At 34.8% G+C, this 26976-nt stretch overlaps 3 protein-coding genes across 7 annotated transcripts; 2 read left to right on the top strand and 1 right to left on the bottom strand.

Annotated features, from left to right (window-relative positions):
• The first annotated feature begins 3195 nt into the window (after positions 1–3195).
• LOC102596734 (uncharacterized) lies at positions 3196–8440 on the top strand. 2 transcript variants are annotated; one of them, XM_006343823.2, is made up of 4 exons: positions 3196–4079; positions 4390–4551; positions 5979–6708; positions 7901–8440. In XM_006343823.2, the coding sequence occupies exons 1-4, from the start codon at positions 3419–3421 to the stop codon at positions 8085–8087; spliced, it is 1740 nt and encodes a 579-aa protein (XP_006343885.1). In that variant the 5' UTR covers positions 3196–3418; the 3' UTR covers positions 8088–8440. The 2 variants fall into 2 exon arrangements, with proteins under 2 accessions (XP_006343885.1, XP_006343886.1); XM_006343824.2 differs by having other exon boundaries at positions 4396–4551.
• Positions 8441–12349: 3909 nt separating this feature from the next.
• LOC102597285 (protein SPA1-RELATED 2) lies at positions 12350–22921 on the top strand. 4 transcript variants are annotated; one of them, XM_006343826.2, is made up of 8 exons: positions 12350–12526; positions 14993–16495; positions 17172–17329; positions 18328–19156; positions 19935–20081; positions 20631–20948; positions 21090–21149; positions 21409–22061. In XM_006343826.2, exons 2-8 carry the CDS (start codon positions 15047–15049, stop codon positions 21517–21519), a joined length of 3072 nt encoding a protein of 1023 aa, XP_006343888.1. In that variant the 5' UTR covers positions 12350–12526; positions 14993–15046; the 3' UTR covers positions 21520–22061. The 4 variants fall into 4 exon arrangements, with proteins under 4 accessions (XP_006343888.1, XP_006343887.1, XP_015162617.1 ...); XM_006343825.2 differs by lacking the exon at positions 21409–22061 and adding an exon at positions 22069–22921 and having other exon boundaries at positions 12351–12526; XM_015307131.1 differs by lacking the exon at positions 21409–22061 and adding an exon at positions 22069–22921 and having other exon boundaries at positions 12351–12526; positions 15006–16495.
• Positions 22922–23020: 99 nt separating this feature from the next.
• Positions 23021–26391, bottom strand: LOC102598026 (serine/threonine-protein kinase PLK4-like). The gene is made up of 2 exons (XM_015307132.1): positions 23614–26391; positions 23021–23528 (listed from the first exon to the last, which is right to left on the bottom strand). Exons 1-2 carry the CDS (start codon positions 26243–26245, stop codon positions 23245–23247), a joined length of 2916 nt encoding a protein of 971 aa, XP_015162618.1. The 5' UTR covers positions 26246–26391; the 3' UTR covers positions 23021–23244.
• Between the last annotated feature and the right edge of the window lie 585 nt (positions 26392–26976).

Genomic DNA, 26976 nt, shown 5'->3' on the forward strand with positions numbered 1-26976 from the left:
TTAATCAAGTTTCAATTATGTACAGTAATTAAAATCTTCAGAAAGATTGATAAATAAATGTAATTAATTAAAACTAAAAAACTGACTATCCTACTGCAATTTTTTAATTTTTTTTTCTTTTACGAAACGTAAAACTAAGAAATAATAACCCCCAAAACGTTTACGTAGAACACTTAATAGAATCTTATTGGCCAAAAATAAATTAGTTTCAGACTTTCAGTACACCTGCACATGCATAAGAGACAATTATGACATCTGAAAAAAAGATTATTTTAAGATACAAAAAGTTTAGGTGGCCAACGGGAATAACCAAGTTGTCTCTATACTATGAACCTGGATTCTGATACGATGATTTCTCCATCGTTAATCAGAGGTTTGAGAATAAATTTTTTGAGAGAAGTATTAAAATATTTTTAAACTTGACATGAATTATTAGTTTTGTCCTTAACTATTGACCGTCTTAAAAAGACACCCCTTAATTTAACTAACTAAACTTAGATACACCATTACCTCCGATCTCCACATGACACAACAAATAGTCTCAAACTCTCGTAGGAGCATGAGATTCTTAGTAAAAACGCGAGAGAACTGTTGAAAACACCCCTAAAGTTGACGAAAATTTAGGGTGTATTTCACTCATGTTGCAAGTTCGAGGGTGTATTTAAGTTCAATTAATCAAGTAAAGATATGTTTTTAATTAAGGTTGTCAATAGTTTAGGGATGAAACTAATAATTCACGTCTAGTTTAGGGATTTTTTCAATTTTTCTTTATACTGATGCAATTGTCTAACTATAATCTTCGACAAAATGCCTAATTACTGTTTAGTGAAAATGTCATCATATTGTTTGTTTGAACAAAATAGATGCAGAAATTATATTATTCACATAAGTCACAACCGCCTAGTTCCTAAACTAGTTAAGATCAACTATACATAAATGATTTTTTTTGGGTATTTATTCAGAAATATTAAATTTGTCACTTCAATATTCATTAATTTGTCTTTGAACTAAGCTAGTCCCTATATTATTTGTTAGTAAGAATTTAAAACACAAATATACATATTATGTTAGAAATCTAAAATACAAGTTGTCTCTAGTCCATATTAAGTGAATAATTGAGTTATAGCACACCCCTTAAGAAATATATTTTAGGACATAAATAAAATGGTATTTTCCATTATTAACTTTATGATTATTTTAAAATTATTCTCCTAAAAAATGTAAAGTAGTTAAGAAACTCATTAAGTGTGGGTAATTATGAAAAAAAAGCTCCAACCGTTCTCTTGAGCATTGAATAATTTACTTATTTTGGACTATGAAAAAGATTCTAACGATTCACTTAATATGGACTAGAGCGAGTATATGATTCAGAAGATGAAAGTTAATAGTATCCTCTGCCTCATGGCTAGGAACACTATAACAAAAACAACTTTTAGCAGCACTAATATGCATATCAACAATAACAAAGAGTGCTAAAACATTTATCGGCATTAGTTAATTGTCATTGGATCAATCCAATGTCGCTATAAGCTTTAGAAACATTCGAAGAGTGCTAATTGTCACTAAAAATACATATTTAGCGACAATTAGACTATTAATGTGTTAATTAATTGCCACTAAAAATAATTTTTAGTACCGTGGAAGAAACTATATTGGCTTTTAAGTCCCCTCACTAATAATTTGATATACTTTGAGTAACCATCTTTCATTATCAAAACCCTGAAAACTAATAAACAATATACTAATTTTATACTCTTCCACTCTAAATATGTTTGGTCCTTTCTTAGCACATTGTTAATTAGTAGTGGCACACCTATGATTATATTTATAATGATCCTGGATTAGAGCTTGACTTGTTATATAACTTCTAGTCATCAAAGATGTATAACATTAATTATAAGATGGAGTTATTCCCAGTTATAACCCTTCGGGGTGGCCCAGTGGTTTGGGCTTGGGACTTCTATGTTGGAGGTCTCAAGTTCGAACCCCTTGCCAGTGAAAGCAAGGGGTTTGCCTTCTGGGTTGAGCTCGTCGCACCGAGCTTGCCTAGTGCGGGTTACCTCTCCTATGTGGTTTGTTATAGAAAAAACTTTGCTGAAATTTCTAGTGATTTGTTTATAACCTAAGTATGTTTAAATAATCGTTTAGCGTGTTTATTGTAATTTGTTATCTATTTTGCCACAAGGGCATTCCCGCGCTCAACATCAATAGGTTGAGCACGAGTATCACCTTTGTGCAAAAGCTACAACAGAATAATCAAGTGAACCATAGTTGAGCAGAGTGGTTAGTATTGTCAAGTCTAAGATTGACATGTTATCATGTAAAATCTTTTGCCCCAAATGACTTTTGAGATGACCAGACCCAGGATGATGATGACAATGTTTAAGTTGTTAATGTTATTCTACATTAATTTGACATAAATTAATACATATTTGTATATCTTTGTCAAAGTGTATACAATTGATTTATGTTCTGATCTATTGATGCATTATTTCAGCATCTCTTGAGAGTTGAGATCAATCATTATGACTAATTAGGTTTGAGTGTAGTTATAGGTACTCTTTCATTTTTATCAAATGTTTTAGATTCGAGCCTTCGCTATATAGTCACTTTTGTTAGAAAGCGTTTTATCCTCCCATATGAAATTGAATTTAGTTGAGCTTTAATATAGATATCAAACATCGATTAAAACACAAAAATAAATAAATGAATTGTTATGCAAATTCTTCTATTATACCTCTCACATTTGAGAATACCTAGTATTTATATCTTAGCTAGAATTTAATAAAATTACCCACTTGTTAAAAGTGAAGATTAAAAAATATCTCACAAACTAAACCAATCTCTCAATAACTTCCATTTGTCAACCATTTTCTTCCTTCCAAACACTACTAATCCTTGGTGGCCAAGTAACTAAAGTATAATTGGTTAACAAAACAGTTTTTTTCGTGAAGGATAAAAAAACATCTAAGTTATTTGGGGAGTAATTATTTTTTAACTTTAAGTAGAGTCATAGGAATATGATAAGAGTTCGATTTTTCACATTGTAATTTTTTCTCATGGCCAGTTGTTTCTAAAAAAAGAGTAATAAGAATGCAGAGTGCGATCCGAATTTATTTACGATTTTAATATGACTTCGAACACCCGGAAAATAAAAATAAATAAATTTTGTTTTATTATCCCGAGGACAGCTTATTCCCGCTTCATCTCCCTTGGGTGATCCCCCGTACACTGATATTGCTTGTGCCACGAGACTTTCCACCTGAAACAGAAACGGCAAAAGTCACCTCACTAACCACTCGCCAGCAGTCTTTTTCACCGGCACCGGAACTTCACTCTCACAGTTCATCTCGCGAAACGGTAACAACTCTTCTCTCTTCACAAAATTTTAGGTTTTTAACTTTCAATAGGTTTTGCGATGAGTGCTGAGACGAAACCGGTGATTAACTCGCTTACTAGAAGCACATGGAACTCAGGAAAAGCGTACGATTTGAAACCAATGGTTTCCTCCTCTATTTCGCAAGCTTCCTCTATACCGGAACTGATTTCGTATCTAAAATCGGCTTTTCGTGATAAGGAGTTCTCTCTGGTTGAAGGAATTCTAATGGACCGTGAAAAACAGCTGCGGACAGAAATTCAAAATCTTAAGAGAGATTTTGATTCTGTAAAGACTGGGCGAGATTTAGCAGAGAAGGATCAGGCTATAGTTGACCTGGAAAAGTTAAATATGGAGAATCGATTGAAGGATATGCAGAGGAAATATGAGGAGCTAAAAAATGAAAAAGCTGAAGTTGAGGCAAAACTGAAGATGTATTTGGAAAAGTTCAAAGAGTTGGAAAGTAGAGTATCACTTCAGGAGGAAGAAGCTGCTAAAAATCGTGCTGTGGATGTCTCAGTGATCCAAAAAATGGTAGAAGATTTGGAAGCGGAGGATGATGATGATGCTGTAGAAGTGAATAGTAAAGCTTCTGGTGCTGATGGAGATCTTCAGGAAAAACAGTTGTCACCACCTAGGGCTCCATCGGTTGATTCAACTGCAAATGGAAATGGAAATGGAAGTGGTAAATCAAGAGATGAAGGTATTATTATGCTTATATTTTGTTGACCTCTTTTCTACAGTTATGTACTCAATTTGTGTATGGTTTTCGATTTCAATTAGGGGCTTACAGTTATTGAGTGATGGTTTTTGTGCTATGCTTAAGCTTTACTTATCTATGCATGCATGTTTTAATTTTTGCTTGGCTGTGGACCTAAACCTAACTCCTAAGTATTTATGTGGAACTGGGAATGTGGTAGACACTGCTATGGTAATTGCATGCAGTGGATGTGGTTTGTATTCCCTTGTTTTTAATTTCAAAGTCTAGGATTAACATGGTCACATGGGTGTAGCTGCAGGCAGTGGTAACACGGACTTCATTTCAACAAAAGTGAATCTGGTTAATTGTCCTGATGTCCAGACATTGCATCCCATGCCTTCTGCTGGTGGTTCTGCTCAAGTCAATAGCAATGTTTCCAACATAGAAAAGAAAAGACGTCGTTCAGAGGAAGCAGGTACAGATGATTTGTCATGCTTATTCTTACATTTCTGTTGTTATTTGTGGCATTCAACCCACATCTCAACTTGTTTTTGTTTGAGAAGTGAGAATATCAATCCTTTTGGTTCTGTCTTGAGAATATCAATCCTTTTTGTATGTAAATTGACCAAGATATTTGCTTCTATATGTTGCATGGTGTATCGAGAGAAGAGTCGAAAGGTCTTCATTCTCTATGGAATTTATTATTGTTCATTTAACAAACTTTATCAAGCATACTTCATTGCAGCTTGAGCTTAGTCGAAGAACGTAGGGTCTTTACCTTGTATCACATAACATTAATTGAAAAGTAAATGCAAACCAGCCTTTTGAATTGCTCTCTCAGCCTGTTTAAATTATTGTAGCAACTTGAGATATTTGGGGATTAGAATTGTCAATTTCTTAGTGGTCAAAAGGCAGCAAATGAACTCAGCTAGAGAGAGGAGCAGAAGGTTCATTTTAGCTCCATGTGGTTTAGTGACTGTTGGATAGCATCAATCATTAAATAAATAGCGCATGTAGCCTTTTGACTAGGAGCCTACTGCCAGCAGTTTTGAAGAAGTTGCAGGCCAGTGCCCTGTTATCACATTACATCTGGGAACATATTGTTAGTTTCTAATGGTCCTAAATTTGAGCATTACTTGCTGAATATCAGTGACTTCTAGTCATAAAAAATGCATGATAATATCACTAACTTAGTCTCCTCTAGTGTTAAAGCAACTATTGAGAGACAATTTTAGTCAACTTTGTGAATCTTTAAATATCCTAGCTTGTGGATCTATCTATCTGACCTCTCTTTCTCAGACACTCTCACAGAGAGACACATCTGGAGCTTTTTAACGATTACTTAAAAAAGAGCACTTGCTCCACTTTTTTAAGGTTAATATTCTTTATTTTCATTTTGATGGAAGTGCTATTTTCTCGTACATCTCTTTAGAGAAACTGTATTTCCTATATTTCATTTTTAAAGCCAAGTTTCTTGCTCGGGTTGATTCAGATGCTATCCGCTCTTAAATATAATATTATATTAACTCTTCTATGCATAGTACACATTTCACTTTTTTTTTAAAAAAAAAATCCTTTCCAAGAAACAGAAAGTATACAATTTTAAAAGTTGAGCTTATTTGTAGTCACTTTTACACTTTCAGTGTAACACAAAGATCATTAGGTGCCTTGCCTTTTGGTCCTTTCAACTCTTGGTGTAGTCTTAACCATAAATCTGATTTGAGGTTCTGCACATGATGATTGATTCTAAGAATCTTTATTCATCTTAACGGCAAGTGCGTACACACAGACATTTCCCAGCTTGTGGATTCGTCTTGGTAGCTCTCATATTTTATTAAAGGCAAATGTTTCTGATACTGTGTGCTTGTGTAAACTGAATAAATTCTTGGTGCTTTCTTTCAGACCCTCTCCTTATCAACTTGGCTTGTGAGAATAGAGCACCTACTATAGATCTATCAGCATGCGAAGCAAAAGGCTGTGTTAAGAAAAACTTGAATACAGCATCTGGCAGGGCTGGGTCTTCAACTGTTGTTCACATTAGCGACAGCGATGATGAGAATGCAAAGGCTTGTGTTTCTAAAAGTAATGATGTAGGCAGGAATTTAACATTTCCACACCAGATAAAAGAAGAGGATGTAAAGGAAACTTCAGTGTCCAAGAGGAAAAGAAGCTTATGTGATAGTGACAATGGTGGTGGTTCTTCATTTAGCAAACTAAAGACTAGATCTATTCAAGAATTAAATCGTGATGGAAAGCTGGCCTTTTCTCATGACAATTCCCATAAACCGGTGTTCGTAAGACGATGCGATGACAAAGATGGAGGGAAGTCTTATTCTCAACTATCTTCCAGAAGATCTGATTTATACAAGCTTGATGGGACTGGTGATGATAGTTCTTCAGATTCGGAGAATGATCCCTTGAGTGACAAAAGTATGAATATGTTAATCCAAAGAATTACAAAACGCAAAATTTTCTCGTCGGAAGATGATTTGAGGTCATCCTTTGAGAAGGACCCTGAACTTTGTATGAATGCGATATGTGCACTTTATAGGCACCAAATTTCTCCAAACATCTCTTCCAAGGGCTTTTTTGCTACCACAAGACAGGGGTTGAGTCAATCTGATAAAATCAGGTGTGTACTTACTACCTGATCCTTTGACAAGTTTATCTTTATTGTGTTAGTATTGTAAGTTTGATTATTGAACTGTTATTTTACCTTAGCAGCGTAACCACTAAGCAAGTGTTACTGTCAGTGTTTAATAGCAAAGAAGATCAAGAATTCCATTTTTGTACTTATCTAGAAAAAGCACCATTGCTATGTTTCTTCTAATCTCATTACTCTTGTCGATCTTTATTTACTGGTGCTACATATTTCCTCCCAAATAATTTTGTAGTGTAAAATTTGGGACTGTCCGTAGTCCCAAAATTCTTTGTAGTATTTCGTGCTAAATGCACCATATTTCGAAATGTCTCTAAATGTCACTAATTGCATTACTAACATAAAAGAATGTCTAATAACACTCCCGATATCGTACTTGATGTCTTTTGGATCACATGAGGTAATACCTACTTATGATTTTACAACATGGTATATATATTGGATTCACTAATACTTATTATCCTTGGGGCACATTTCATGTCTCTGGGCTTTAGGTATTAGTAAAACTTTTCCTTGTATTCTTTGCACACACTGCTTGTAAGCTTCAGTTTTTTTGTTTTTGGTGCTAACGAAGCTAAACTTGGGAGGAACATTTAAAGATGCCTTCATTTGATGGAATAACTCGCATGTAGCTTCTGTGAACTTAAACTTTCCTCTTTTCTTGGCATCAATGCTCAAGTTATTCAGAAAATGATCAATTATAATGGTTTGATTGGTACTGTAGAGGTTGGTATCCAAAAATTCCAGAAGAACGTCATTTCTGTTCAAGGTGGTTAGTGCCAAAAGTTGTGGAGTTGAAGGTTAGAAGTGGGGGTAGTTAAAACATAGGGAGAAGACACTTATAACACCAAAACACAAGGACAACGTTCAAATTTAATAGAAACAATTTAAAAGGGGATTGTCTGCTGAGGTATTGTGTTTGAATATATACCCAAGACAGATATTTGTGACATTCCTATTGTGGGGTAAGTGATCTGTGATTGGATCTGAGTCCAACTACTCGATCCGATCTTGTTGCATTTGTTTATTCCAAATGTCAAATGGAACATGCAATATCCCATTTGTTTTGATAATCAATGTGATTGTTTATTTTATGGCTTTGAATCTAAGTTTATTTAAACTGACACTATATCCATTAACTTCTTTTATGTTTTTACTTGTGCAGCATAGCTGCTTTGGGTGAATATCTGATGGATGGGGATCCAGAAAATAAACTCAGAAAAGCCGTGGAAGAAGTACGTCCAAAGGATCATGCAGAATGTAAAAGATTAGCTACTAAATACTGCGACCAACTATATCAGATATACCTTAACAAGGAGGATCGTTTGTTCCTCCCAATCTCTAAGTTCTAGTTTAGCAGAAAGGTAATCTGCCTTTCTGCTATACATATGCTCCTTCCAAGGGAAAAAACTATTACTAATATGAACTTCCATATTTTGATTACTCTTTACTCCCCAGTTATTACTGCACAAGAAGGAAGCTTTTGCTGTAGCAGCTAGTAACCAAAACACCTTTATGATTCACCTTTTGTTACTTTGGTGTGGATAGTTGATTATGGATAGTTAACAACTGATATATATAGGTTTTGATGGTCATAGATGATAATATGTAAAAAATTAGGAATATATTTTGTACCCCCATGAATCATGTTGAAGACTTGTTCCCTTTTTTTATGTAAGGTTCTCATATTGGGCATTTTGGCTTAGTCACCTCTTGATTCCTTAACTTGTCCCCCTTTTCTGCTTTGTTTTAGCTTTAAAACAGATTTTGAATTTGAACTTTAAGAATAGGTGATAGAGTAATTAGAGATTTTGAATTTGAACTTTGAAAATAGGTGATAAGAGTATATTTGGGTGCTTGGACAAAGTTAGAAACTATTTTCAAGGAGAATTTACTTATTAAGGGGGGATTGAAGCAGTATAACCTCGTGTATGTTGGAGTAGGGGTGTGCACTATTCGGATTAAACCGAATAATCAAATCAAACTGAATTTTATTTGGATTGGTTTTTGATTTTTCGGATTGGTTTTGGATTAATAAATTACTTTGTTTGGTTTTGGATTTTAAAAATCAAAATAAAAAAATCGAAAAAAATTGAATTATATATATAAATGTTTAGGTTTAGAATTAAGTTGGAGTTAACCACTTTTGTCCCTTTTTGGTTATTGCCTTTCATCATGATTACGTTTATATTTTATATTTGAACATCTATAATAGTTATAATTCTAAGTATTGTGTTTTAAGTTTTACTTATGATTTATATTATAAAGTATATTTGAGAGAATCAATATTATTACTTTGGTTATGTTATTAATTATTGACATAACCGAATAACCAAACCGAATAAAGGAAAACCAAACCAACCAAATTTATTTTGGATTGGATTGGGTTACACTTTTACAAACCAAAAACCGAAAAATCCAAACCGAATAGTGAAAAACCAAACCAAAAAATTGAATGCACACCCCTATATTGGAGTAGTTTAAGTCCCACCTTGGTTTGGTTGGAAAATAGATTGATGGTCTGTTTATATGAATTTACATAATCATGAGCTAGTTTTTGAGAAATGAGTTAGATTCAAGACCTAAATTTACATGGTATTAGAAATAGATCTATTTAGTTTATCTCGAAATTATAATGTTACTTTATTTCATATTAAGAATGAAATATCAATTTTAAAATAATTAATATTAAAATAACTTATTTCTCAATAAAACGAGCAAGGTAAGTGACAAGCTCCTGTATCAACAGTAGTATCCTCTTCCTCGAAAACAAGAAAAACAAACTTGAAGGCTGAAGCATAGGTAACCCAATGAGCTGGAAATGACGAACCAATATGTGGAGGAGGAAAAGTTTGGTCCCATGTGGATAAATAAACACACACAAATTAGCTGCTTTATTAGCCCATTGTACTGTTGCAAACTGCTGGCGGCTTCACAACCGTTGCTTCAACACTATTGGCTTCTTCTCTTCAACGCCATGCTCACCGACGTGGATGATTTATTGCCACTTCATACGTACTCCCACACCCACGTAGTGCGATGCTGAAATTAAAAAGTTGTCAAATAAAGAAAAATATTCTTTTACTTTTGTTGTTGTCTCCTGATATTTAATATTCATATTGAACCCTGATTAATTTGAATTTGTGTCATGTACTCCCAATCCTGATGTAAAAAGTTGTGAAATGAAGGGAATACTTTTTTTGTTGCCTTTCAATATTAGGAGTGGGCATGGTATAGTATATATACCGAATTATTACCATGATTTTGGTATTAGGATATTTGGTATGGTATATGATATGCTTTTTTTTGGTATTCAATACGGTATTTAGAAATAACATACCGAAATACCGAATACCACATCAAAGTATATAGTTACATAAATAATATATATATTATTATTATTATTATTAAAATACTAACAAATATTCAACCTAGTAGTAGTATAAATTAAATGTTTAAAAGTTGAACCTTTCACGACTCTATTTTGATTGAAATGTAATTGATTAACAAAAGAAGTTATTTGTATAATACAATTGAAACTTTTTTTAACTGTTGAAGTCATAATACTCTATTATACGAGTATATATTAGTTGAAGTTGAACAAACAATGACTATCAATTTACTATACCGCAAAAATATCGAAACCAAACTTCAAAATATCGAACCATATCAAATTAAATTGATATGGTAATGATATAATAATTTTTAAAACTGAATAGCAAAAATACGGTATCAAAAATTTCAAATACTCTACTATATGACGCCACCTCTATTTGATACTCCTTTATATTGAATTTGTCTCAAGTAATTCACATGCTATAACTTAAATTGGAATTCGCCAAAATATATATATATATATATATAGACCACATTTTATCATGATAGAAAATTATTTTTATATTATTGATGTATAATTGTATATATAACTAAAAATGTATTGAACATGCATTAAAATCTCATCAAATATTTTCTTTTCTCTTATGCTTTCATTTTATATTCACAAACTTATCTTTGAAAAAAAATCAAACAAGTGGGTAAGCACAACAAAACAATACTAAATTATATAAAAAGGGTCGAATCAGTTCTAAAGTATTGTGTGGCTTCTGAAAATTTAATGACCACTACTTTATGTTCAAAAGTATTAATTTAAAAAATATAATAAGCACCATTTTAAAAGGAAATATGCTTTAATTAGCAAGTTGACAAAGAAAATAAGTTAATACGATGTTTGGTCAAATTTGTTGAGCAGGTGATTCTTAAATGAGGATCTCAAGGTTTGAAATATCCTATCTCTTTTTCTGATCAAATTCGTTACATGAAACTGATTTAGTGCAGTTTACATCTCGTATGATTTACGTGCTATTATATTAAAGCAAAATTTTGTTACGTGTACATTTATAAAGCATCAATAGCAATTCTCTGGCCAACAAACAAAAAAAAAAGAAGCTAAAATGTTATAACTTACTCCATAACATATATAAAAAAAAAAGTTTTGAGCATATATATATGTGTCGATTTAAAATTTTCTTATTTAGATTATTACTTTTTTTGTTTGTTGGTAGAAATCCACTAATTATCCAATAACAAATAAAGAAAATATGAAACCACTAAGTATAATCTAACTGATTTTGACATGTTATAACCTTATTTTAACAATTTTTACTTGTTAAAAAAATACTTAAAATACATGCTTAATATGTACATACGTGGGATAAATTTTATACCTAACATAAGTGCATTACTCACGAATAGATAAGACCAAAAAATATACCACAGAAAATAAACGAATAGATAAAATCAAAATTTCCACTACGTATATATCGTGTATATACATACCCATCGAGTCATCATCATATATATATATATATATATTTATTTATTTTAAATTTTTTTTACCACACTCCTTTTTCAACTAAAAGAAGTGATAATATTTTTTTTTGATCTATCAATTATGGAATTTTTTTGGTTTTGATCTTTGTAGTGTATGACTTAATACATTTAACTAATTAATTAATGTATGTGGCTGAGTAGGAAATATATTGTACTTAAACTTATTTTTATAAGTATATTATCTTAATATATAGAGTAATAATACAAATTTAATATACTAAGACAAAAGGTAATAAATGGCGAGACGGTTAAGCTTATCAAGGGGGCATTTCACTATGAATATGTTACTTTTTTTCGGAGTTGAATTTGAAAAAATATGTTTGACCATAAAATTTTAAAAAAATTCAAAATTCAACTTAGGAGTTTAAAAAACACCATAATATATGTTTCACTCCAAATTACTCACAAATATTAAAAAAAACAACTCAAATTTTCAAATATCATTTTCACTTTAAAAATAAAAAAATATTTTTTCTTGTATTTTCACAATTCACGATCAAACGTCTTGTCCAAAAGTGCTTTCAAATAATTAAAAATTAAATCACAAATGTGTACCTAAATATTATAATGTTCAATGGACTAAAACTAAAATTTATCAATAATGAAAGACTAAAAATGTTATTTAATCCTAAAAAAAAATAGAGTATTTACTCGCATTTAATTAGTGGCTAGTAATTAATGATAATAAAATATTCAATTTAGGCGTTTTAGATATTATTTCCATTTCAGGTAAGTCCGATAAGACTTTCCCTTCTTTCTTCTCTCTCTCTTTCACACAAAAACCTCTTTTAATCCTTTTTTCCATGGCTCACAAAATTCACCACTTCTTTTCCGTATCGCCTTTTCCTTCTCTCTGCTCCCTCATCTTCCCGTCGATTCTCCGTTTCTCAGGCGAAAATTGGTAAGTTTTGCTGCAAAATGACATCAATATGTTCATATTTCGCGTTATCGTGTCAATTTATTTCATCACTGTGTTGTGAATTGAACTGTACGTACTTTATTGTTTTGTGACGGTGTAAGAGAAGAATTAGTGAAGAAAATAACTGAGTTTTGTTATTTGTTGTTGATTAGCTAACCTAATTTGCTTTAAAAGGAAAGTTATTTTGTTTTTAGTGTCGGTATGAATGAAATGTTTGTGTTTAGTGGAATCGGGTGCAGAAGGTTTTATATTGTATACTTCTACTGATTTGGGATATGGCTTAGTTGATTGATGCACTGTTGATAAGCTATTGAGGTATTGGATAAGCTTGCTAATATGAAAATAATTTTGCTGCTTTAAAATGTGTGTTTGATTTGCTCGGATGGTGATGTAGAGTACATGATTAGTAGGGAAACTAGAAATTAGGATGTTCCCCATCTTAATAGAAGATGCGAATTTGAGAAGAAATAGCTGAATTTTGTTCCTTGTTGTTAATTAGCTAATCTAATTTGCCTAAAAGGATATTTTTCCCAGTGTCTGTATGAATGAAATGTTGTGTGTAGTGGAACGGATATAGAGGTTTATATTGTCAACTCCTACTGGTTTTGGATATGACTTAGTTGATCGATGCACTGTTAATTAGTTACTCAGCTATTCTGGATGTTGAGGTATTGGATAAGCTTGCTAATATGTAATTAATTTTGCTGCTTTAATATGTGTGTTTGATTTTCTCTGATGTTTATGTACGTGGTTAATAGAGAAGCTAGAAATTAGGATGTTCAGGGTATTATCCCTGTTTAATGGAAGAAAAGAATTAGAGAAGAAAATAACTGAATTTTTCTATTGGTTGTTAATTAGCTAGCCTTATTTGCCTTAAAGATAAAGTATTTTTAGTCGTGGAATGAATTTAGTTTTGGTGTATAGTGGAACACATATAGAGGGTTTATATTGTCTACTCCAACAATAAGCTACTCCGGTAAGCTTGCTGATTTGAAAATAAGTTTGGTGCTTTAAAATGTGTGTTCGATTTTTACCAACATTTGTAGAGTACATGATTAATAGGGAAACTCAAAATTTGGAGGTTCAGGGTATTATCACTGTTTAGATCTGCTTAGATGTGCTCGTTGCTTGTTATTCTTGTACAGGGTAATGATATTGTTTTAATTCCTCCTCTCTTGGAAATGCAACTAGTTATAGGAAAGTCTGAACTAGTTTTTAGAAAAATTGGATAGAAACAAAGTTTATATAGGTAGCAGGGCTTTGTAGTCAATGTGGGAAAAATGCCCTATCAGAAACTAAGGAAATCTAATTAAGCATATAATACTAAAGCAAATTCCCTGATTTAAAACATCCTCCAATTTCATCTCAGCTCCACTAGCAACAACCTACAAACATACCACTGCTCTTACTCGACTACTCCTGGAGTATTCTCTGTTAATGATACAAGTTACCTTTCTCAAAAATAAACATAGCACTGCTCTATTTTTTTGATAAGGATCGCTGCTCTGTGACTTGTAGAAGCAAAGCATTTTCTCTGATATGGAATATCTGGTTCTCATTAATAGTTCTATTTTCCTCAGCTATGCTAATGAGATCCATCCTTTTTGCGTATGACTAACAATCTTGCCAAGCACTAAGATTTATTTCAGATTCTCGTAGAAATATGCCAAGAGAAGGTTTTTCCTTGGGTTCACTAAATCACCCTAAAGCTGATCAAACAAGTCATCAATACACAATATAAGATACTTATTCTTGATGGTCACTTTGTTAAACTGCCTATAATCAATGTGCATCCTCATTAATAGTTCTATTTTGCCTCAGCTACGCTATGAGATCCCTCCTTTTGTGTATGGCTAACTACCTTTGCCAAGACTAAGATTTGTTTCAGATTCTCGAAGAAATATGCCAAAAGAAGGTTTTTCCTTGGGTTCCCACTTTGATAGCCCCCCTTTGAATATCTGTCATGTATGTGGTCATTTGATTGTATGACTATCTGCTCATGCTTCAATTTATGATAAAATGGCAATTATGCATCATTCCAAGGAGGTCTATTTGGTGGATTAGATGAATGTTTCTTGGTGGAAGCTATCTGGTGATGCACATATAATCTCATGATCAATAATTTGACCAAAAAATTGATCTGGTGTAGTGCCTCTGTTAGGTGATTGTTTTAATGCTCTGCAGTTTAGTGGGGAAGCCAGGGGATGAGTTCTGGCAGGGGTGTATGTTTTCTGCTAGTGGTTTCCTCCTATCTTTTCCCTTTAAAGGTGCTTTACTGATAGATCTGTGCCATTTTGAACCAACTATAACACCTTTTGACAAACAAAAGAAAATGGAAAATATTGTTTATTATTCTATCACAATGCATTAGTTTTACCTTTTGGCTTAAGTTATCTTTAATTCACTAGTTTGATATGTGATCTAAAGTTTTTTCCATTCCTTGACAAGGTTTGATTTGCAGTGCTTTTAAAACATTTTATTAAACTAGAACATATTGACATTATGGATGAAGCTGTTGACGAAGCTATTGGCGATGAGGTGAACGGACTGGATGCCATTGATGGTAGACAACTTCGAAGTAAGGAGATGGACTATACTTTGAGGTCTGGGAACTCCATTATGCTGCAATCACATGAAGTAGTCACACTCGGTGAGGGTGATCATTACCAAACTACTCCTAATTTGTATACAGGTATTCTCGACAGAAAGAATCTGGACAGGATAGGATCTTCAGAACATGCAAGTGCTAGTCCTCGTTGTATGAATGATGCTGGGGTCATGGTTGAAGAATTGACACTGCGAAACTACAATGGGAAAAACTTGGCTGTAGTTGGTACCTTGGGCAATAAAGAGCATATTAGACCAAACCAGTGGTTTTATCAGCTAGCAGGTGGATCTGCATGCGCAAGCTCACATGGGGAAGCTGCCTATAGAGACAGGTGTAGGACATCATCGGGTCTCTGGGAGGAAGAAGATGGAGACACATTATTTACCGGATTTCTGAATCAGAACCAGAACACATTAAATGAAAGCCGAAATCTAGGCGGAGAAAATTTGCAGAATAATGGTGATGAAGCTGTTTTGAACAATGTATTACCCTCTTCTGAGGGTATCCGTACTAAGATTATCTCCAAGTCGGGGTTTTCTGAGTATTTTGTGAAAAGCACATTGAAAGGCAAAGGAATCATTTGCAAAACACAGTTACCCCGAGTATCTGCTAGTGAGTCTCGAGGTCAGATTCATTCACAGTGTACTAATGCTTCTTCCACTGTTGCAAGCATGGATGCATTTATTAATCCCAATGTCTATCATGATGGGATCAGTTTAAGAGAACGGATGAAAGCTGGGGGGAATAAGTTAAACAAAGATGAAGGCTTGTACATCTTCAAACAAGTTCTGGGTTTGGTGGATTTTGCTCACTCTCAAGGAATTAGTGTACAAGACTTGCGTCCATCTTGCTTTAAATTATTGCGCGCAAACCAAGTTGTATATAGTGGAGCATCTGTACGCACTCAGTTGACTGAATATGTGGTTGATCGAGGTGTTTCCCAGTCAGAGAATAACCAGAAAGAGAGAAGTTCAGCTGGGAAAAATATTTCATCCCTGGTCGATCCTTGTGTAAAGAAGCAAAAATTTAGTGAAGACATGCACCTGAAGATGAAGTGGCCTCAATACCCCTTCAAGTCAGGCCATAAATCTGCTTCCAGAAACACTAAATTAAATGCTGCACAAGGCTATGGAGATGAGTCAAATGAAGAGGATTGCCTCAAGAAAGAACCTAACAACCTGAGCAAATTTAGATTGCCTCAGCTATCCATTATGTCAAAACCATCGCTGACTTCCATGAGCTTCAAGTTCGAGGAGAAGTGGTACACCAGTCCTGAGCAGTTTACTGAGGGTGGCTGCACATTTTCATCAAACATCTACTGCCTGGGGGTTCTTCTCTTTGAGGTTTGAACATAAACTTCTAGTCAAAATCTTTTCTTTTTCTTGTCTCATTTATGCAGGAAGTTCAATCACTTTGGCATGAGATTTAGCTTTCTGAGCACAATGAAATTCGTTCTTGATCTTATCACCTCTTCTAGAGTTGGTGGTTTTCACTATTCTGTTGTTATTTGTTAGAGGTCCCAACTAGTGCAGTGAATACTTTGAAAGTCAGACAGGAGTACGATGGGGGTCATGTGATGTTTAAGTCTTGAGTGAGGTAGATAGTTTGTTTCTAGCTTAATTAGTGAATAAGGTGAACCATATATAAGTTTCATTAGCTAGGGTGTGTAAGAATCTGAAATTTGTCATGAGTTCTCTAACAAGGTCTATTGTTTATATTACTTCCTCTAAGATACGTTCACAATCATCCTTAGTCTTTGTATACATGGCAGAATATATATCTACAATACATAGATGCTCCTAATTCTGTGTAGACTCTCTACATTTTGGTATAGCGCTTGTATCCTTGAGTTATCCCACATTAATAAAATTACTTACCTTATCAAAAAAACATATATGTCCTTAGGTTTTGTTCAGTAAGCAAACAAATTACTTTTCTCCATCTTTTAAGTGTCCGTCTTAGAGCACTCAGTTGATACTGTATTTTCATTGCTAATATAGGTTTTTCTTTGTCTTTCAGTTGCTTGCCTCATTTGACTGTGAAAGCTCTCATGCTGCTGCAATGCTAGATCTTCGCCATAGGATTCTTCCCTCTTGTTTCCTATCAGAGCATCCCAAAGAAGCTGGATTTTGTCTTTGGTTGCTCCATCCAGAACCTTCAGCACGTCCAACAACAAGGTGGTCAAAATTTCTGGTTCTATTTGTTTTCTCTTGGCTCCTTGACTGAAAATGTTGTGAATGCCTATGGAAAGAGCTTGACCTAAAAAATTGAGTTACTGAACTCGTTTAGTGTTTGAGATACTATTGGTGATTTACAGAGCTTTCAGATAGTTGATACCTCTAAGATTATCAATTGTGATGGCAGAAATGACCATAAGAACAGACAAAAAAAATTATTAGATTATGATCGAGCTAGGGCTTCCGAAGTATGATATTGTTCATAACTTAAAGTTTGGACATTATAGCCCAATGTATTATCCGTGCTAATTGATGTACTTTTATTAGAAATGACACTCAAGGGAAGTGCAGCCATTTACAAGAGCTCCAAGTTTTTTTTGGCTTTTGTATAAGGTGTTGAGTCTTTTACCTCTTGAGGTACTGAAACTAGCAAGCTGTTTCAACTCACATGACTACATATCTGCTTTGTTTGTATAGAGACTGCTCTAGCCCAGTTTCACTGATAGAGTATAGCTTGTCCAGCATCTCTAAACTTAGTTTTGAGAACAGTGGTAGTCATGCCTTTTTTTCCATTCAATGTTCTTTTCTTTCCCTAGAGTGCTGGTTAGACATATTCTTCATAAACAGAACAGATGAAGCTAGAATATCATTTTGTGCACAAAATCATTTTCTAGTTGACAGTCTTTTGATTTTAAAATTATTCGTCAGGAGATGTTATTAAATGAAAAAAAGAGAGAGAATCATTTTATGAAGAGATTAGTATTGGAACTTTAGGTCTGATCTTTGCATACAGAACTACAAGGGTTATTTTTAATAAGATGAATTTACAAGTTCCAGGGCAGAAGTATTGACTTTTGCTCGCTATAAGATTGTGATTTTCTAAATGTGACTCGTTATTGTATAGTTATGAGTGTATTGAAATTTGAAACCTGCCAGTTTCTTTTTCAGTCTTCCCTTTTCATTAGTATTTCAGTTATCTCATTACTGGTATGGTACAGGGAAATCTTACAGTCTGGAGTTATTGCTAAGATTAAAGAATTACCTGGAGATGTCTCACTGTCATCTATTCACGAAGAGGAATCTGAGTCAGAGTTATTATTATACTTCCTCATGTCACTGAAAGATCAAAAGCAGAAGGATGCCACAAAGTTAGTGGAAGAACTCAGATGTATAGAAGCAGATGTCCAAGAGGTTCAGAGGCGTCGAAGCAGCAAAGGCCTTTTTCCGTCTTCACACCCACAGTCTCTTGTTCAGCGGCAGACCAGGTTTATTCAGAAAGGAGCATCAAGTTCAGATGTGTATCCGAAGCTTCCACCTGTATGTGAGAATGGAACTAGATTGATCAAGAATATCAAGCAGCTTGAGAGTGCTTACTCCTCCATGAGATCCAATATTCAGCCGTCTGATGATGTTGCCATGGTCCGTAGAACTGAAGAACTTTTTAACAATCAGGAGAACTTTGTCTCGACAGAAAATGATAAAGAGAAGTATAGACCCACAGATCGGCTTGGAGGTTTCTTTGATGGCTTATGCAAGTATGGTCGGTATAGCAAGTTCAGAGCAAGGGGAATATTAAGAAATGCAGATCTGAATAATTTTGCAAATGTCATTTGTTCTCTGAGCTTTGACAGGGACGAGGAATATTTAGCTGCTGGTGGGGTGTCGAAGAAAATTAAAGTATTTGAGTATCATGCCCTCTTTAATGATTCTGTTGACATTCATTACCCAATTATCGAGATGTCAAACAAATCTAAGCTCAGCTGCATTTGCTGGAACAACTATATCAGGAACTATCTGGCTACCACTGACTATGATGGTGCGGTTAAGGTGTGTATTTGGTTTTAGTTTTCTGTCAGTGGCATTGGTAGAGTATTGCCTTATATGTATGTTGAACCTGTCCCTTGCTCATAGTTATTGCTTATGATGACTATTGAGGTGATTTATAGTCAAAAGGAAATTATCTTCCGAATGTGATGCTCCATGCTCAATTTTCGTCGACTCAATTTATGGAGTCTTATGTTCATCACATCTTTCACTTAAGGAGTGAGTTGCACTGTAGCATGAGAGAGCTTGGATATATCTGTTGCGCTTTATTTCTAGGCAACTTACATATTTCTTCTTGTTCGTTTTTTAGCAATACAGAGCATGTAGACAAGTTGTGGTGAATGTGATACGTTGACTCTGTGAATGTTGTACCCTTGTTCCAGAGGATAAATTGATCCATCCACTAGAAATAATTTTGGATTTGGAGCACTTTCAACTGAGAGAGGGTTGGCTATGATCCTTGTATGACATAACTACCTCATCTTCTTTTTGCATATCTCCTAATTTGCCTTTCGATATAGTTATTTAAACAACTTAAATAAAATGTGAACTTGTAGACTCTGCATCTCTTCCAGTCTGTTCTCTTGTTCACCCAATATGATTTTCCTGGTCTTTGTTTTGTTTTAACAACTGTGCTGTTTATTCACCCTTGCATAATGTTTTTGACATACTGCTTAATTTTCACAATATTGTTTTATTGCTCATAACTCTGACCTGTAAATGCTGGTGTTAACTTCACTACTTTTATCTGAATATCTCGTGACTTTGTCAATGGTTTCAGTTATGGGATGTGTCTACTGGTCAAGCTTTTTTGCATTTGACTGAGCATAATGAAAGGGCATGGTCTGTAGATTTTTCTCGTGTGGATCCCATAAAGTTAGCCAGTGGAAGTGACGATCATTTGGTGAAACTTTGGAGCATCAATGAGGCATGCTTCCCTCTTTTGATGCTATTCTATATTGTACCTCCATGTTTTGATTGAGAAGTTCCCTCCCCCCTTCCCTCCCTCCAACACAAATCTCCTTGTTGGACAAAAAAAAGGAAAAAAGGGTTGTAGTTTGAAGTTCAGTGTACAGTGAAATGCAAGGAAATAGAGGTTTAAGACAATTTTGGATTTATAACGTGTGCATTCCCCTCAAAATTAGAATAATGAATATGACAGAGAATGTGAATGTTCTACTTGTCCATAAAATCAGAAATTAGATATGGCTTGCTTGCCCCTTTTGGGTGCAGTGGCGCTAAAGATTAGCAAATATATATATATATATATATATATAAATTATCTCTGTTGAACACAGAGAAAAGAAAAGTCACCTGTACATAGTCCACTTAATCTAATTTGGTGAAAAAATTAATTCAACAAAATATTCATGAAGGTATAGAAAAGAAGATATCCACTTTTTCTTCATATATGTGATATTATCTCATTTTCTTCTGTTTCATAGTGTTCATTGTATCAAATTTTCCTTCTGTGCAGAGGAACAGCGTGTGCACAATCAAAAACAAAGCAAATGTTTGCAGTGTTCAGTTTTCACCTGACTCCAGTCATTTTCTGGCTTATAGCTCTGCCGATTACAAGACTTATTGCTATGATCTTCGTAATACCTCAGCTCCTTGGTGTATATTGGTTGGCCATGAGAAATCTGTTAGTTATGCAAAATTTTTGGATGCTGAAACGCTCATTTCTGCATCCACTGACAACAGTTTGAAGATATGGGATCTCAATAAAACCAACTCAAGTGGCTATTCGACCGATGCTTGTATCTTAACCCTTAAAGGGCACACCAACGAGAAGGTTGGCTATTAATAGAATATCAGTCATTTTTGGTTGTATATCTATGAGATCCAAAATTTTGAATTGCCTACTCAATCATGCTATCTTCTCTATCAGTACCATTATTGCTGTATGAACTGACATCTTGTCTTTTATTGTTAGAATTTTGTGGGATTATCTGTGAACAATGGATACATAACTTGCGGGTCAGAAACAAATGAGGTAGGTTCCTTGCTCCCCCGTTTTAATGAGGAATACAACCATATGAATCTCTTCTATTGCTATGACTGAAGATGGGAACTAATAGGAAAGGAGGGTTGAGGTGTTAAGTTTGACCCTTACCTATTCAATATACTGTCACATACCATGGACATTGATAATGTTGATTTGTTTGATCAAGTTATTGGCTGCCTTCTACATTTTAGTTTTCTTGCAAAAATATAGTAAAACTGAGGTCTTAATCGTCTTCTGTGTCTTGCAGAAGAAACACATCCTGCTAGTCATTTGCGACATTCACTCCCCCAGAAAAATGAATCAGTGTTGCACTGTTGTTGAGTTGAATTTCCTCATTTGCAACCATTTTATGCTTTAAAAAATAAAAGTTGTTTCATTCACTTTCTGCATTGAGTTAAAGGAGCCATATGTAAAAGATATTCTTACATGTAATTTTTACGCAATGAACCCTCATGCTGAGAACACAGAATTTACAAATAGTACTACAGTGTGTGTATTTATCATATTGTGCATCTATTGCACCAGCTTTTTTTATTATGACAAGCCGTCGTGGTAGACAATTTCCTGGAAAGCTTTCTTTGACCCAAAGCCTTTGGCTGCTAAGAAAGGAAAAAGGAAGTGTTGGAAATTAACAAGAAAGTGAAAGGCAGCTGAACACTTAAAAAAATTCCTCCGAATCATGTCTTGCAATCGTGTTCGGAATTTGAAACATGAAAGCAAACGGCTTGTTCTTGTTTTACAGTTCCCTCCTCCTGTCAAGCATTGCATGCAGAAAATTATTTTTTCCAGTTACTTTTTCTTTGCTGTAACTCTCTGACAACTTTTTGACATCCAAACAAAGTGAAATAGAAAAACATACAGAAACAGGAGAGGACTTCTTATTTATAGGCTTATCTCTTCCCTGCAGGTCTTTGCTTATTACAAATCTCTACCTATGCCCATTACTTCTCACAAGTTTGGCTCTATTGATCCAATCTCTGGTAAAGAGACTGATGACGACAATGGACAATTTGTTTCAAGTGTTTGCTGGAGACAAAAGTCAAACACTGTTCTTGCTGCCAGTTCCAGTGGTTGCATAAAACTACTTGAGATGGTTTAGGCGTAGACCAGCTGAAGAATTGCAGTCTTCATTTGATCCTTTCTCGTCAGGTTTCCTGGGAAGCTTTGAATGGATCGTGTTGAAATGCAGCTGTATGATTTCCTTGGTAATTTCTGGGATATCTTCTCTTAAAAGTTTTAAGGTTAAACTTTGAGTAGGGACCCGAGTCTGCTACTTGTCTTGACAATTGTGGGTCGTTTGGTTAAAAAAGCTTAGGAAGCCGAACAGGAGGGAGTCTTCTTTTTTAAACTGGAAGGGAATTGTTGCTGAAATTATTCGCTCAAGGCCCACATATGCAACATTCCTGAAGATGCAATGCAAGTCTATTGGACCTGATATGCTGTGAAGAGTCATTTCTGCAACATAATTGCCTGAATCTTGAGATATCCCCTCAAAACAGATGCAAGCACAATAGTGATGACCTCTATAGTTTGGAAGGCTCACGGTGTAGCTGAGTGAAGTCCATATGAAATTGCAGTCGAGATAAATTTTGTTGGTGTGTGGTGTTCATTTGTACATCTAGGTAGATACGGGCATTGTAAAACCATGTCTTGGGAAGCAATATATGAGTTATTGTACATGTCATAATTCCCTTACCCTTACATAGCAATATATAAAAAAAGTTGTACATTGACCTGTTGATTGAATTTTAGTGCTTTGCCATTTCTTTTGTGTCATTTTGGGGTCTAGATGAAAAAAAGTTTGTTATGTTCTTTCAAGTGAAACCAATGTGACGTGAATCAAAGTCTGCAAAATATGATTCATAAATGTGAAATGCGGATATTTTTAGCTGAACTTTCGCAGTTGTGAATGGCTGAATAGCATTCGAAACCTGTGAAATCCAGAGAGTACAGACCTCCAACAAGTAAAAATAGCTTAACGTATAAGCATAATATACAAATTTTAACCATCCTTTGCTTCAAAATTTTTGAGCTGCAAAGTTGTTCTAGTCAAATTTGAAAATTGAAAACCGCATGAACTTTGTTAACTGTTGTGCACAGATTGGCTATTGCTAATGCTCTGAGGTTTCCTTGGTCTACTTGGGCTCATAGCTGAGGACAAGTAGGGCTCTCGGCTTACTCTGGCATAACGAGAACACGGATTTAATGGTGATGCACATGGTGATTGATATCCATTTCCATGTGTAGTGATCGCAGGTGATCTTGGAGATGAACCTTTTAGGCTTCGTGTTGGAGAAGACATAGTTGATGACTGTATTCTCTTAGCTCTAGCTGGTGAAGATCTTGGTGATGGGTCTGTCAGTTTTTCTACAAAAAGCCATTTATGTTAAGAGTCTGAGCTAAATATTCTCATTACAAAAACATGCAAGTTGACAAAGTTGGAAGAGCTAACCTGGTGTAGTGCTACTCTCTTTGTCCTGTAGTTTTTTGTGAAATGGCGTTTTTTTTGCAGTTACCTTTGAATTGCTTGGTTTCGATGCTGTTATCTCAGATGACATTGAGTTTTGATTGGCTTCCGGACTTGATAGAACTTTCTTCTCTGGATTCTTGGATTTTGTTCTTCTTGACAAAGCTTTCCTTTGCGTAGGATCACCACGAATGGTCTTGACATTGGCAGCTGTTGATGACTGCTTCTTTTCTGGACTTTGAGAATCTTTTGGTTGTTGGTTATCAGATGAGTTTTTCTCCTCTGGAGTTGCAGAACTTATTAGTTTCTGATCATCTGGTGCATGTTTCTTTTCTTGAGTCTCGGAATGAGTTATTATCTGATCACCTGATGAATTTTTCTTCTCTGAAATCACAGGAGACGCTGTTTTCTGCTCACTCGATGAAGGTTTTCTGTCATCTGTTTTCGTAGACATTACATTCTCCTGGATTTCCAAAAGATTCAGTTTTTTGTTCTTTCTCATTGATGAAATGGCCTTCCGTGGTGTTGTATCAACACGCGGTGAGGACTGATCACCTGATGGTGTTAGTATTTCCTTCCTTTCCAGAATATCATCATAGATTGACTTTTCATTTGCTGCTGCTGCAGGGAATTTCTCTTTTGGACTCTCAGAACTAACTGACATTTGCTCGAATGAAGAAACTTTTCGAAGTGGTGTCTCAGAGATGACTGTCCTCTGATCCCAGAATCTTGGATCTTTACTCTCTATTATCTCTGAGCAAATTGACCTTCGATCACTTGGACCGAAAAAGAGATCATCCATTGCATCCATATGCTCATTGTCGCTCTGCATTGATGCTGTCCTGTGGCTCGAATAACCATAATGTGATGAATCCCAGTGCTTGTCTTTAGAGTTTCCAGATATTCTCTCTTTCTCAACAAGTCTATAAGCAAACATCTGGAAAGGAATTTGTGATACCGGGGCCAAACCAGTGCTATCCTCTCCTGGGAACTTCTTTGAGTAGCCAGCCTCGATTTCACAGTAGTCTACGAGTGGAGGAGGACATTCAGGTTGGCCATGTCCTGGATTTATGACAAGTACTTTCTTGATATAATGCAAAATCCTACACAAAGAAGAGAAACTTGGGCGAAGGTCTGGATTCGTTTGCCAGCATTTTCTTGTCAAGTTTACGAGATATTTAGGTGAAGGATGCGGGAAGAGAGGTCTCTCCCCTGTTCTAATATTCTGCGCCATTTTCTCCCCTTGGAGATGTTCATCAAACGGAGCTTTCCCCGTTAAAAGTTGAAAGCATATCATTCCATAACTATAAACATCAGCCTTCTCTGTATACTTGTAAGTGCATTTGCTTTCTGGTTTTTCCTTTTCAGTGAGAATTTCTGGTGCATACCATATGAAAGACTCAGCAGAATTTTCATCAGCAGCCTTATAACTACTCTTCATAGATTTTAAACCAAATCCTTTAACTTTTGCATGAAAATAACTCTCCGCAGAGGGATTTCTTGGTTTAAGGAGCACGTTAGATGGATTCAGCTCTCCGTGATAGATCTTTATCGAGTGCAGATACTCCATCCCTCGAGCAATCTGAAGCATAATATCGACAGCAACTTGTACAGAAAACGGTCCTTTCTTCCTCTGACTCGAATGCTCTTTTATGTAAGTTGCTAAACTTTTACTCATTAGCTCCATAACAAGGTATCCTTCTTTCTTTTCTTCGTCGTAAAAACCACAATGATATTGCAGAATGTTGGGATGTGAAAGTGAAAACACTAGAGAAATCTCAGCAACTACTGGTTCAATCAGCTCACCAAAAAAGTTCCTCAACGCAAACGTTTCTCCTAACCATTGAATCTCCTTAACATGTCCTCCTCGCGAGCCTAAACGTCTCTTCACATGATAATCACTTGCTCCAATCAATATTGAACTAGGCAAGAGCATAATTTGTCTGAGTTGCTTTGATCCATCTAGTTTCTTGAGCAACATCTCAGCTAGACTATGCTCGTTTATCGCCAAATTTTCTGCAACATTCATCTTTTGACTTATCATTTCAACAAGATACCATCTATCTTCTTTCCAACAACTCTCCAATTCACTACATATCTCTCTAGTAACTAAGTATTGTTTCCCAAACATCCATTGAAAGAATCTTGGATCACACATTGACTCTCCCTCGTACTTTTTAGCGAGTGCAGTCCTCCTCTTCTGCATATCTTCCTCATCGAATCCCGAGATTTCTGCAACTGTCTCAATAGCCTCAATCACAACAGGGAAACAACAGAGCAAATTATGAACATGAAACTCAACACAGTCCTTATTGAGATGTAAACTTATAGCTTTGCCCCACAAATCTTTCACATCCAAACAACTTTTTATGTACATTTCACCTTCTTTAAAGATCCTATGAAGCTCTTTCATTGGATGTTCAAGTGCTTTCCACTTTGTGTTCCTCTCATTCAACCTTAAATTATGTTTGATCCCCTCGGAAATCGTGTCGAAAGCTTGTACATACATGTCAAACAGAAGACAACATTGCTTCTGGTTTATTTGAATGTCATGTTTCAATATCATTAGAGCAGTTAAACTCCCAACTACCTCACCAATCTGCCTGAATTGATCCATTCAGCTTCAAGAGTACAACAAATTTCAAAACAACATAGTCAGACTTCTTTGTTACAATCATCGCAAATATTTCACTATAACAACCATGTTTCCTATTGGACTAACAATATTTCTCTATAGGAACCTAAAATATTGGGACAAACAACGTTGTTTGAAAGAGGTTTGATGGTATATTTGGAATTAGAGCAACATTAGTAGAAATTTCATTGTATTCATCCAAAAATAAGGTATGTTGAACCATTAATTGTAATTCATCATGACATAAAAACTAATTTAGCATTTATAGCAAGTAGAACAAGCAAGAAAATTGCATCATGTGAAGCTTCACACATATATAATCATGTTTGTACATACATATATAATCAAATAAACAACAACTACGTCTAAGTCTTGAACAAATTGAGGTTGGGGCGGTCAGTTATATGAATCATCATTGTTTCATATAACGAAATACGTCTTATCTAAACAATATGAAGCCAAAAAAAATCAGGGAATTAATGAAAAACGCGTACCGACTACAAAATAGGCAAAATTGAGCTGGATTTTTGCAACTTGGACAAGGAAAATTGCTGAATTCTATTATATTGTGATGAATCTAATAGAAATTCAGCACCAACCCTTTTTTTATCTGATCAAGAAACCAACTTTCTGGTAATAAAATCTTCAGAAAAAAAGTATCCAAATTATATGTGACTATGGTAACATAAAATTTAAAATTACCAAGGGTGACA

Source organism: Solanum tuberosum, unplaced genomic scaffold (assembly GCF_000226075.1).
Source record: "Solanum tuberosum cultivar DM 1-3 516 R44 unplaced genomic scaffold, SolTub_3.0 scf00048, whole genome shotgun sequence".
Lineage (NCBI taxonomy): Eukaryota > Viridiplantae > Streptophyta > Magnoliopsida > Solanales > Solanaceae > Solanum > Solanum tuberosum.